General features: G+C 44.7%; 1 protein-coding gene across 1 annotated transcript in view; it reads right to left on the bottom strand.

The window, feature by feature from the left end:
• Window positions 1-14,270, bottom strand: part of HEG1 (heart development protein with EGF like domains 1) — a 78,305-nt gene that overhangs the window by 22,487 nt on the left and 41,548 nt on the right. The window contains exons 12-14 of the mRNA XM_023728784.1: window positions 12,470-12,604; window positions 5,688-5,730; window positions 5,525-5,562 (exon numbers count right to left, since the gene is read on the bottom strand). Of these exons, the coding sequence (XP_023584552.1) occupies window positions 5,525-5,562; window positions 5,688-5,730; window positions 12,470-12,604 (216 nt within the window). The remainder of the gene's footprint in view (window positions 1-5,524; window positions 5,563-5,687; window positions 5,731-12,469; window positions 12,605-14,270) is intronic.

Raw genomic sequence — 14,270 nt, 5'->3', positions numbered from 1 at the left:
TCAGATTCATTGTTCTTTATCGTTGCATAGTATTCCATTGTGTGTATGTACCATAGTTTGTTCATCCATTCATCTGTTGATGGGCACTTAGCTTGTTTCCATCTTTTTGCTATTGTGAACAATGCTGCAATGAACATGGGTGTGCATATGTCTATTTGTGTGATGGCTCTTATTTCTCTAGCATATATTCCTAAGAGTAGGATTGCTGGATCATATAGTATTTCTATTTCCAGCTTTTTAAGGAAGTGCCATATTATTTTCCAGTTACCTGGGGATCTTGTTACTTTTTAACAAGATGAACTGGAATGAACTGGTTCGAAGCCCTGATGCAGGCACCAAAATCATAAAGTGATATTCACCACACTACCAGAGAGTTAAGACATTAATTAATGATAAGCTGCCAACTGCATAGGGTGGCAGGTAGCTACCCATTCAGACAGGAGTCTGCCCTCTGCTAGACACGATGATAATAAATTGGGCAAATAACCAGTTGCCATGGAGTTGATTCTGACTCATGGTGATGCCATCTGTCGGAGTAGAACTGTGCTCCATAGGGTTTTCAGTGGCTGATTTTTCATAGATCACCAGGCCTTTCTTCCAAAATGCCTCTGGGTGGACTTGAATGTTCAAACTTGTGGTTAGCAGCTGTGTGTGTTAACTGTTTGCACCACCCAGGGACTCCAGATTGGACAAACAGGGAAGAGAAAAGAAGTCTCAGGGATCAGAGAGAAATCCTAGATACCTCCAGGACCCCACAAACATAACGGGGAAGATTATCTTCTTTCCGACATAAGCACTTACAGAATTGTCAGTGGATGTAAAGTTATATCATCTTCAGGTAAATATAGGATTTAATTACCACTGACCAAAAAAACCAGTGAATGCCACTTAGAAGAATGCCCTGCAGCTCATTCCCCTTTATTTCAACCCTTTATAGACTCGTTTTTCCATTTTTAGGTCACTTTTCCAATCACTGAAAAATATGAAGCATTTTCTAGTGAAACTTTTTCAGGGAGATGTTTAAGCAAAACAGATTTAAAGTGGCACTGGCTCACTCTATGTGAGACCCCAGGAGGGCTGGCAGATCCTCATCTCTCAGCGCCAGCTCCCTGGCTCACCCCCAGGCACGCCCAGGAGACCTTGTCTGACAGCCTGTCTTTCTCTGCCATCCACATGGGATTGGGTTCAAGTGTGCTTCTTACACATATGATGCAACTCTGCTCTACCTTGAACCTTCTTCTCTCCCTTCTTCTTAATCCACCCTCCATGAAATTATTTAAGCCCCTTTGTTTTTAATACTTAATGTCTTTGGAAAAGGCTTGCAGACTTAGGGCTCTGGGTGGAATCACTGCTATTAACCCTAAAACCATCTCTTCTAAAAGACAATACCACTTCAGTTTAGTATTCCAGCATTTGCTAAGCAAGTCTAAAATATCTGAATTTTTTTTGTTTTATTACTTAGCCTTCTTTTTCCACATTGAAAAGTTTGGGGTTTCTTCAGTCTATTTTTGTGTGCAGGCTACTCCATTCTCTGATCAGTTTCAGGGATCTATGTGGGTCAGTTCTGGTTTTGAGTAAGGAATGGGATTCATGCTAAAAAATGAACAAGTGTAATTCTGTACCCCAGACAGCCCCTTGAAAGAACAGATATCTTCCTAAACACAAAGGCACAAAGTCTCTGAACCCAGTTGAGAAACTAGCTTGGCTAAATAGTGATATAGTGATTTTTATTGCCATCTAGCTAAATTTCCAAATAACTGACGCTTACCCTTTTAAGCGCTGACACTAAAAAATCACCTTGACCACGTTTTAACTTCTAAAAAATCTAAGGTATGATATACTTCTTGCTTTATTAAGCTGACTACACTAAAATCATTTAATGTCCGTGAATCACTTGGTCCATCGTAATAAATGTCTGTGTTTATACGGTTTTACGGCACCGTGACGTCCTTAGAGTCTATTAAAGAGTATATAGGGTTGTTTACTCAACCACTAAGTGGCCTCAGGTTACTACCTTTTTTTGGTAAACATTAATTCTGTGGGCTCCTCCCTCTCTATTCGGTATGACTTTTGAATACATTTGCTTCTAGATGTGCTTTCCGAGTCTTAGGCTGTCTGCTGTAACCTCTCGCTACTGTGTGGTCATGAGGAATCAAATGACCCTGCTCATCAGGGATCATAAATGTACATGTAATTCCGAGTCCCTAGACTCTGGCCTGAAGGTGGCTCCCTGCCTTTCTGGCTGGGGACACTGGGAGAGTTTTACAGCAGTTCTGTACTCAGGAGGGAGCCCTGGTGGCACAGTGGTTAAGCGCTCAGCTGCTAACCAAAAGGTTGGCGGTTTGAGCCCACCAGCCACTCTGAGGGAGAAAGGGGTGGCAGTCTGCTTCTGTAAAGATTACAGCCTTGGGACTGGCTAACTCAGTAGAGACCACAGCAGCCTTGCTATTAGTCACGTGATTTCCTGAATTGGTGAATAATTCTTGGTAAAATTCTGAGCAAAACAAAGTAACATCTTCCCTCAACTAAAAAAAAAACAAAACAATAAACTATTACAGGCTTGGAAACCCTATGGGGCAGTTCTACTCTGTCCTATAGATCTCTGCGAGTCAGAATCAACTGAACGGCAACGGGTTTGGTTTGTACCCAGAAAACTGTTCTGCTTCTTTCCAGGGTCACACCTTGCAAGTCAAGTCACTGACACCTGAGAGTAGCTGGGACTCTGAACCTCAGATATAGGAGGAGAAGCAATTTGAAGGAAATAAAGACCAACTACTGGCTAAAATTCCTTTAAAATTCAAATGCATACAAATATATAACCTGGGTGGCAACAGAAATACCGCAAGTCCAGATAGCAACACATGCATCCTAAGAATATATACAACTGATTGAGATAATTTAAGACAAAGTATTAAGGAAGCTGTTCAAAAAAGGCACCTTTTAAAAGCATGACTCTCCAGCAGGCTGAGCCCAGAAGAACTAGGTGGCATGTGGCTACCACCACCACCATCACCGACCACTCTGGCAGAGATCACAATAGAGGGTCCTGGACAGACTGGGTGAAAAATGTAGAACAAAACTCAACTTCACAAAAAAAAGACCAGACTTACTGGTTTGACAGAGACTGAAGGAACCCCTGAGACCATGGCCTCTGGACACTCTGAGAACTCAGAACTGAAGCCACTCCCAAAGTCCACCTTTCAGCCAAACATTAGACAGGACTATAAAACAAACATAACACGCTTGAGGAATGTGCTTCTTAGTTCAATCAAGTGTATGAGACCAAATGGGCAACACCGACCCAAAAGCAAAGACAAGAAGGCAGGAAGGGATAGGAAACCTGGATGAACAGACACATGGAACCTGGGGTATAAAGGGAAAAGGGGAGAGTGCGAATACATCGTAGGGGTTGCAACCAATGTTACAAAGCAATTTGTGTATAAATTTTTGAATGAGAAACTAATTTGCACTGCAAACTTTCACCTAAAACACACACACACAAAGTATGACTCTCAGAATTGTTAGCAAAATTTAAGTCATAGGAGTGAAAGACTGTCTCAAAATGTAGAAGAAGATAGGATCAAGGAAAAAATAATATATGTTTTAAAGAAAAGATTGTGCCAGTTAAATTCATGGCTTTTATTTTATATTCAGTGTCACAAAATTAGTGACTTTCGATGAAGGGTCACACAAAATATTCTTGGAAAAAATAAATGTAGACTGTATTGATTATAAAGTTTTAAGTCTGCATAAATTCTACAAATAAAAAGTACTGCAACAAAAGTTGTTAACTAGGACATTGGATTTATTTTATTTATTATTTATGTTCAAAGGAAGTTCGATCCAGTAATGAAATCTGCTGATAGGAAAGCTTTATGGACGAAGAAAATAGCATTGAGGACATAAGATGTAAGGTCTGCTGCTTGGGTGGAAACCCTGGTGGCATAGTGGTTAAGAGCTATGGCTGCTAACCAAAAGGTCAGCAGTTTGAATCCACCAGGCGCTCCTTGGAAACACTATGGGGCAGTTCTACCCTGTCCTGTAGGGTCACTATGAGTCGGAATTGACTTGATGGCAATGGATTTGGGTTTGTTTTTTTACCGCTTGGGAACAGAAACTGAGAGCTTTTATACACATTAAGTCAAATCATATCTAGTCTTGGTCGAGTAAACTTAGGATATTTAATACTGGCACGTTCCTCAGTAACAAACAAACAAACAAACTGCCGTTGAGTTGATTCCAACTCATAGCAACCCTATAGGACAGAGTAGAACTTCCCCATAGGGTTTTCAAGGAGCGCCTGGTGGATTCGAACTGCCGACCACTATGCCACCAGGGCTCCATTACAAAGCTATCCTAAAATAAAGTACTGAGTTTTTATTCCAAAATATTTCTTTCATAATTCTGAAGGTGATTTTCAGTTTCTAAGGTCTCAATATAAGAAAACGTTAGTGAAAATAGTTGTATCACAATTATTTTCTCAAACAACTGAATTAGGTTGTGAAACACACTATCCAAGCAATCACCACCAACATTCTTGGACTTCTTTGCAATCTCTCCTCTGTACTTCAGGAACTGTAACGGAGCAGACGACTCCTGAGTTCGTCTCTAGCCCTAACTCCTGGCCATGACTGTATTGGAAGTCTCTAAACTGCCTCTAGGAGACCCTGGGGAGTGCAGATGGTTAACGCACTCAGCTGCTAAGTGAAAGGTTCAGTGTCCACCTAGAGGCACCTCAAAAGAAAGGCCTGGCAATCTACTTCTGAAAAATCAGCCACTGAATACCCTATGGAGCACAGTTCTGCTCTGACACACATGGGGCTGCTATGAGTCAGAATCAACTCGACGGCAACTGGTATAAATTGCCCTCGTGGTCTCCTCTGTCCAGTCTATCCTCCTCACGGCAACCCAACTTGATTTCCTTGATCAAACTGTTTTCCTGCTCTAACACTCCCCAGTGGTTAGTGTCTAAACTCCTCAGCCTGAAAAACCCCTACAGTCTGGTCCCCATATACTTCACCAAGCTAATCCTTCATTTCCCCCTTTTCCTTCATTCTACACTCCAGCTACACCCATTCACGCATCGTCTCCAGAACTCCATCGGCCCACACCTGCCTCAGACCTTTGTTTAACTTGCTTCTTCTACCTGGGCTTTCCTTCTCCCCATACCTGCCAGCAACGTCTTCAAAACCTCCTAAAAATCTCCAAGAGCCATTCACTGATGTCCTTCCACTCTCCTCTGGGGATGGTCCCTCCCTCCCTGCCTCACACCTTATTTACTGTATTAACACTCAGGGCATTAGCACAGTAGGGGTTATTCAGGAATGTGTTTATCTCCCCTACCAGACCCTGAGCCCCTAGAGGACCAAGCAAGTCGTTTACCTCTGTTTTCCCCGTACCACCTAGCGCAGGACCTGAGAAGGCAGAGGATGTGACTGAGGGAAACAGGAGGAGACTAACATCCTCAGCATTAACGACAGGCCAAGCCCTGGCCTGAGAGGGCTCTAGAATTCTGTATACTTACGGTTTCCACAGTTGAGACCACCAAGGCCAAATGGGCAACTGCAAGTCAAAAAAAAGAACAAGAATTAGTTTCAAATCTCAAAAGAAAGAAGGCAAGTTACCTAAGTAATTTCTAAGTAAGGTTTGCAACAAATTCATCAGAATAAACGAACATGGAGCCTCACCTCATACAGGTTTCATTTTCAAGCCTATATCCATCTTCACATGCTGAAAGAGAAAAGAAAAATCCACGAATGGTTTTGTTTACCTCCCTCCACCCAAACTCACAGTTAACTGAACTCCAAACCAAACAAACCCATTGCCATCAAGTTGATTCCAACTCATAGCAACCCTATAGGAAAGAGTAGAACTGCCCCATAGGGCTTCCAAGGAGCAGCTGATGGATTTGTAATTGCCAACCTTTTGGGTAGCAGCTGAGCTCTTAACCACTGCACCACCAGGACTCCAGTTAAACTCCAGCCACCCTAAAGTCTGCAAGAATATTCTAGAATCAGAAGGCTACAAATAGCTTTAGGATTATCTATAACCTGCTGAAATACTGCTGCCAGCTCAACTCTTAATCAAGAAATTTTTGTTAATCTCTTTGTGGCTCTCAGTTTCCCATCTGTAAAAAGAGGATAATAATAATAATATCTATCTTATATGTTTCTTCGAGGGGATTAAGCGAAATAAGGTATGCACATGGCTTAGCACAGTACCTGGCACATAATAACCACCAAATAAGTACTTGCAGTTGTAATTACTGTCCAGCAAATGCAATTCTTTTTCCTAAGTTCTCTAGAGATGAAGAATGTCCTCTGTGTGACATCCTTCCTTATATACAGAGACATCGGCCTGACACCAACACCTTTGGCCCCGTTCCATGAGGAGATGGGAACTACAGGTGGCATCTTCTGGGCCAGGGTCCTGGTAGATACCCCCATTTTCATAAGAGAATTCTCACTCAGTGGTCTGTTCAGGGGATTCTGGACATATCTAGGTGTGCCCCCGATCGGCATCAGCCCGAAGACATAACTTTCAACACTCTGGCTGTGCTGCTCATAGAACATTGCTTCACTGAAGGGCCTGCAGTTGAGCCAGACCCCCTGGATCAGCAATTCCCAGATTAATCTGATCACAGAACACTATCAACATTGCAATAAGCTGACAGAACACTATGAGATACTGTAGATGCTTGGATGAAAGCAGACAATAAAAAATGGCCTCAGAGACAAATTCATTGCTGCAAGGAATGATAAAAATTTGATTCATGATTAATATAAGCTACGGACTGCATAAAAGATCACCTTTTTGCAAACATGCAGGCCCTTACGATATATCTTTTTGCAAAAAAAAAAAAAAAAAAAGGTAGCTAGCATAGAGCAGCAACCCCCTGAACAGACAACATACTGCAAATGCAAGCTGTGAGTGCAGTGCAGTGCCGGCGTAGGGTGCACGCCCTGCAGGCCGAGTCTGGAGATCTCTCTTGAGACTTCCTGGCCTCCTCCATTGTGGGAGATGTGGTTGTTGTTAGCTGCAGTCAAGTTGGCCTCTGACTCATGGTGACCCCATGCACAACAGAATGAAACCCTGCCCGGTCTCGCACCATCCCCGTGATGGGTTGTGGATCAGACCATTGTGATCCGTAGGATTTTCACTGGCTGATTTTGGGAAGTAGATCTCCAGGCTGTCTTGGTCTGGAAGCTCCGCTGAAACCGTCTATCATCATAGCAACACACAAACCTCCACCGACAGATGGACAGTGGCTGCTCATGAGGTGCACTGGCCAGGAATCGAACCTAGCTCTGCTGCATGGAAGTCCAGAATTCTACCGCTAAGCTGCCACTGCCCCTTACAGAAGATTAGTGGATTATATTAACTGCATAGACACGTTTAATATTCTTCTCCTATCTACTTTTTTAGCAGTAGAAGTTTAGTATTTTTAGCATGTATTTCATTGTCAAAGACTCTATTAACTTTTGAGTTTTGTAGAACAGTTTGGAAAATACTGTTCTAAGTAATCTATAACTTATCTCATAACAAGATCATTAGGAAGCTGTGAACCTAAACTGCAGTGCTTCAGCTCCACAGAAACACTTTTCCTAAGGAACATTCTCTTACAGTTAAGGGCTATTTATTACAAGGACCAGGAGTCCCTGGGTGGCACAAAGGGTTAAGCGTTCAACTACCAGCCGAAAGGTTGGCAGTTCGAACCCACCCAGAGGTACCTTGGAAGACAGCCTTGGTGATCTGCTTCCGAAAGGCCTTGAAAGCCCTATGGGGCACCTCTACTCAGCACACATGGGGTTGCCATGAGCTAGAATTGACTCAACAGCAATAGACAAGAACAACAATAAGGATCAGCCGTGGGAACCTCCCTGCAGCGTTTACTGCAGGGATGTCATGGGCCATGTTGCCACACTATTGCTCAGTAACCTCCTGATGACAACACCCCAGAGAAATTTCTCTGGAGCCTCAATGCCCAGAAAGATAGGGATGCTCCTGAACCACTATACTTTGTATGAGGGCCCCAGCTCGTCTCAAAATCTTGTTTCCCTCTTTGCCTAAGCGTCTAGGAAGCTCAGAACGTGAATGACTGCCCATCTTTAGCAAACATGCAGCTTCTTATGGTACATCTTTCTGCACATTCACTTTCCTTCTAGCCTCAACAAAGTAGGCCATTTCTTTCCCCTTCAATCAGATTTACCTTTTAAATATTTTAAAATCTTGTTTTATGGCATGATTTTCATTAGATGCCTCAAATCCTTTTTGCAATAATGTTGGGCATACGTAATCGTATCCCATTTAGAGAAGAAGTAACAAGGCCCCATCCCCTAAATCTTTGATACCTCTGAGTTCTCCACTGGCCACACTTGGGCCTTCCCTATGGAACGAGTTGAGTGCCCCTGCCTCTCTTGCGGTAGAAATCACCACGCCCTGGCAGTCGGCCCTCCCCACTCTGTGCTGCTCTGCCTCGTGCTAGGGCAGGGTCATGGGAGCAGAAGGAGCTGTCCCTGGACCCAGCCTCCATCTGCGGGGCAACCCCACAGGGCCTGCTCGCTTCTCCAGGGACTCATCCCCACCCAGCTCAGCACTGAGCAGGCTGACATCATGCCAGCTGTCCTATGCAGAACACTTCTTCCTGGAAACTTTCCTACATCACATCTACCCACCCAGCCTCATCCGCTGAGCGGGAGCATTCCACTCCTTGGCTGTCATCCAGCTGGACGTCAGGTCCATCTGTGGTCCTGCCTGGGAGCTGGCGGGCTGGGCCGTTTTCATTTAGCTTCAGAAGTGGCCTGATTCTCTAGTGTAATGATATTTATTTATTTCGAATGTGCTCATTCAGTCATTCATCAAAGATTGAGTGCTACTGTATGCCTGGCACCGCTCCAGGAGCGCTCCGAGGGAAATTCCAACCTCCTTGAGACTCAGCTTCTCATCCACACCACGGAAACTCTGATGACCCACAGAGCACTCACGGTGAAAGGAATGTGGCAAAAACCAGCAGATATGCCAAAATGGGGCCTCCCCTATTGATATGGCCACAAGCAAATTTACACTTCCTGGTCTTTTAAAAAAAAAATAAGTAAAACTAAAAACTTTTGTCTCCTTGCAGGCGATCTGTCCCATGAAACTGAAACCCAGACAAGACCAGCCAGTCTTTTCCTATCATCTGTGCTGCCTTATCATTCATGTGTTCATTTGACGAACACTTGTTGAAACTACACGGTGCTAAGCACAATTCTAGATACAGTTCAGGCTCTCAAGGCACTCGCGGTCTGGTGAGAAAGAGACATGCGAACAGGCCGTTGGAATTTATTGTGATACCTGCATGATGGAAGAAAGCTATGAAACCTGGGGGAAAGACATCTATTTGAATTTTATACGAAGCTTTGAAAGCATGGTGAAGATACTGTAAAGACATTTTATGTGAGAGACTTAGAAGTGTGTGTGTGTGTGTGTGTGTGTGTGTGTGTGTGTGTGAGAGACAGAATGCTATAAAAACTTGCCAATGGACAGCTGTGAACTGCAGTGATTTAGAACAAGCATACACACACCTCTCTCCACCATTTCTACAGGGAGCTGACTCCAGATTTGAGTTGTCCAAAAGGGGAATCTTTTTATGTAACCCTGTGCTCCAGCACCAATGGCCAGAAGATGTCACTGCTAATCCGGCAGAACCCAGCCGACAGGGCCGAGTCCAAGGAGCTCCAGAGTCCACCCATCAGAGGTCTGATCGCTGCAGACTGGAAATCTAACCCACAAGGCTACTGCCGAGAAGCAGCTTCATGGGGCCTCAGCAACAGGCCCAAAAGCTAACCAAGGTTTCTTTATGTTGTTTTTGGGTCATTACTCGATAAATGTAGCTTGTTAGTGCCTGTGTCATTTGCATTTGGTAAATCTCTGACCACTCTGCTATTGCTAGCCTGTAAGTGAGCTAATTATGAAGTAGATGATTTGGAAATAGAGGGAAGTAGCTCAGGCGAACAGGGCAGTGGTGGTTCAGTGGTAGAATTATTGTCTTCCATGACGGAGACCCAGGTTCAATTCCTGGCCAAGGCACCTCAGGCACAGTCACCACCCGTCTGTCAGTGGAAGCTTGTACATTGCTGTGATGCTGAACAGGTTTCTTTCAGTAGAGCTTCCAGACTAAGATGGACTAGGAAGAAAGGCCTGGCAATCTACACCTGAAAATTGGCCAGTGAAAACCCTGTGGTGCACAAGGGTCTGATCCACAGCTGATGATGGAGATGGTGCATACTGAGCAGCACACTGTTTCACGGTGCATGGTGTCGTCAGGAGTAGGGGGCTGGCTCAATGGCAGCTAATAACAACAACAGTTGAGCACAGCCAGAAGCAAAGACGGCAGGGCCGTTCTTAAAGTCATTAGAAACCCCAGACGAAACGCTTACAGAGACCACAGCTCCTACACATCCACGTTTCTGCCTGCCATGCCTTTCCTTCCAGCCAGCAGCACAGCGCCCCACATGGATTTCAGCCAAGGTCACCTTCCCATGTGAAACGGGGCTCAAGTCCCCAGTTTCTAAGAAGGGTGAGAAACACTTTGCATTAAACCAGATAAGATGGGATTAGGAGGCATTATCGCCTTGTGGTAAAGCAGGGAACCTCCCACCCCTCACGCGGTATGTACATCCAGAGCCAAGGTCACCACAGGCCCACGGCAGTCTGACACGCCGCTGAGAAACGCTGTGAACCAGTCACGCATCAGGACCGATGCCCAACACGGGCATCTGCCCTCCTCTTTAAAATCTATCCAGGTACTGCGTGGAAAGCTGAGAATGTGCAACCTTTAAAAGAACTTTGTACGTAAGCCTACCAACGTCACAGAGTCGGAAGCTCAGGATGAGGGTGCTGCCCTCAAATGTATTTTTATCCTCTCCTGACGGAACAAATCCTCTGAAGGGAAGCCCTGACAGAAATAAGAGGCATGTCACCTTCCCCCAGTATGCAATTTTGACTCAGATTCAAATGGATCTGTCACCAGCCAAGGTGTTGATTGAGCAGGGAAACTGCCACGCATTCTGAGGTGACACAGTGATTAAGACTGCATTATGCCCTTTACTGTGCTAGCTTTTCTGGTGATCAGGAATCCAGGAGGTCAGAATTCAACAGCCTTTTATAAATCAGGGTACACTGTGCTCTGGACCTGAGTTAATTTTATTTTGAATCAGTATTCCCAGGTGGTGCAAATGGTTAATGCTCTCAGCTGCTAACTGAAAGGCGGAGGTTCGAGTCCCCGGAGAGGTGCCTTGGAAGAAAGTCCTGGCGATCTACTTTGGAAAAATCAGCCATTGGAAACCACCTACTCTGACACACATGGGGTCGCCATGAATCGGAGTTGACTCCACAATAACTGGTTTGGTTTTATTCTTGCACTACACTTACTGAGCAGTCTTGATCTCAAACTAAATGTATTTACCATATTTTTATGCAAATTGCACGCACCTTCTACATTTGTTTGCCAACGGCACCCTCTCCTATGAGGTATTTTCACAAGTGCCGCTATACCTATTTTGTTTTACATGTTGCTATAAAAAAATTAGCATAGTGTGTTTACAAAACTACCTTGCAGGGGAGGGCGCGGTTGGCAAACAAACGTAAAAGGCATGCGTTATGTGTGTAAAAATATGCTAAGCCTCACCTAAAAGGTTTGAGAATTAAATTTCTGCTCTCAAACATTTATGAAACTTTAAAATCATAACTCATTACTTTAACAACAAGTTGGGTAAAATACAAGAGCTGACGGCTTACAAAGTCCTTACATATACACTGCCTTCTTTATGTCCTAGAATAACCAATGAAGTATTATTATACCCATTTCATAGATGAGGAAACTGAGGCACAGAGAAGCAAAGCAACTTGCCCAAGATGATACATGATCAGTGAGGCAGAGCCAGGCTCTGGCTCAGGTCTTTGAGCCTCCGTCTTCTGTCCACAGAGCCACTGCCTCTAAATGATATGGGGCTGGCTCCATGCTTGTATCCCCATTTTAAAAGATTAGCAGACAATAGCTACTCCTCGGAAATCCTATGGGGCAGTTCTACTCTGTCCTATAGGGTCGCGATGAGTCGGAATCGACTCAGTCGCCATGGGTTTGGTTTTTTGTTTTGGGAATTAAAACAATAATTTCTCTAACTTCCTCTTAAGCAAAAAATAAAAAAGAAAGCAAGCAAAGGCCACCACAGGCATTTCATCCTCTTTGCTTTTCCTCTGGATTTGATTTGCCAGTCAGAGATAATGCTACCGGTCCCAAGGAGAGAATGTATTCAATCCTGCTGAGAGCCGAGTAACAAGAACTGGTTAGCCCCCGGTTTAGAACAGTCACATCTCTAGCAGAGAGACAGCAGGAGAGTGAGAGAAAAAGCGCCCCTAAGCCTGCAGAGAAAAGCGTCCTCCTCTGTCCCAGCTTCCGGCCACAGAAGCCCAGTGAGCCTGCAGGTACCTCGGCAAGAGTGATCCATCTTGTTGAACTGAAAGTAGCCCGACTTGCACTGGCACAGAGCAATGCCATCCAGATCAGTGCAGATGGAGGTGTCTCTGTCACATTCGGGACTTTTCCGCTTGCACAAGCTGCCCGCTGCAACAGAAAAACAAGACGGTGAAATAAACCAAGCCTCCTCCACCTCAAACCTTAAAATGCATGAACTTTCTATTTAAAGAGGCTCTGGGAACGGCCTTCAGAAAAATCTCCATGGTGCCAAAACTTCTTTCCTGGGTCCATTCTGCACCAGCTTCTGCCACTCCTTCCCTGTGTCAGCTCCCGGAACGATTTCCTGAAAGTTCATGAGCATTTCCCCATTAAAAACACCCTCACCGCATTCCACAGACAAAGCGCGAAACCAGACTGGGAAGGAGCAGGGCCCCATCACCTCCTCCCAGCTTCCACTGCTAACACAGCTCTCAGGTGTGTGGCGTCCTCTGTGCTTTTACGCTAAGTGGCTGCAGGTGGAGAATCAGCACAAATCCGGAAAGCACGACCACTTTCTTGGCAGGAAGCTGAGCAACTTAGAGCAGGAATGGCTCCTGTCTCAAGCTGGAGCTCTGGGTGTCCGTACTGCCTGGACAGAGCCAGCACCTTTCTTGTGGCTGAGCAGCTTTCTGCCTGACAATGAGCTGCCAACAGAGACTTATTACAGGGAGAGGGATGAGAGATCATCTGCTCCTCCTAGGATGTGTGGTGATTATGTTTACCTGTCTGTCTCCCCCACTGGATTGAAAGTTTCATGAAGCTTATTCATCTCTGGGTCTCCAGCACCTTGTTTAGAGAGACTGGTCCATAGACAGTGCTCAGTGTCCATGTGCTAAAGGGTGCTATCAGACCAACAGTGATGGGGCCACGACCAGGAGAAACGGGAGGTGGGCAGAGTGGGAGCCACATCTCACAGGCTTGCTGCCTTATTCATGGTTGGGCCTTATTTCTTACATGTATGTCCACCGGCTTTGTCCAGCCATGGGCATGTGGGCTGTACTTGTTTTCATGGATGACAAAGACTCATTTCATTATTGATCAAAGAACATGCATTGTTGGGCATTTGGCACTCTGTGAGGTTGCATACAGTAGACACAATTAGGATGGACCTTACCATCTAAATTAGGCCAGGCAAAAAGGACACAGGTAAACAGGGTACACAGACAGTAGAAGAAAAACAGGAAATCAATTGGCCAGTGAATATTAATGTGTTTACCCAGGTATAAAGCAAGGCGACATTGATTTTTACTGTTACTGTTGGGTAGCAAGAGCCAAGTTCAGAATGGGAAGATAGCCACGCAGAAGGGCAACATACACATTGGGCAGGGAGGAAGGGCTGCCAATTTCCCAGAAGCAGTCTCCCCCTCCCACCTGAAGGAAGACACCAAACTTATTCTGAAACCAGGTACCAGCTTGTGATGGTTAACTCTGTGTTAACTTGGCTAGGCTACGGTGCCTAGCTGTTTGGTCAAACACTAGTCTAGATGTTGCTATGAAGGTCTTTAGATATGATTAACATTGACAGTCAGTTGACTTTAAGTAAAGCAGATTACCCTCCATAATGCTGAAGGTCTTAAGAGCAAAAATTGAAGTTTCTCAAAGAAAGAAGTTAATTCTGCCTCAAGACTCCAATGTAGAGATTCCACCCTCTTGGCCTGTCCTACAGATTTTGGACTTATCAGGCCCCACAATTGTGTGAACCGAATCCTTAAAATCAACCAAGCAATCCATTTCTCCTTCTCTCTCTTTCTTCTTCTACTCTCTCTCTCTCTCT

This window comes from Trichechus manatus, unplaced genomic scaffold (genome assembly GCF_000243295.1).
Source record: "Trichechus manatus latirostris isolate Lorelei unplaced genomic scaffold, TriManLat1.0 scaffold00026, whole genome shotgun sequence".
Classification (NCBI taxonomy): domain Eukaryota; kingdom Metazoa; phylum Chordata; class Mammalia; order Sirenia; family Trichechidae; genus Trichechus; species Trichechus manatus.
Note: the sequence above shows the minus strand (reverse complement) of the source record. Positions and strands in the feature narration are given on the sequence as shown.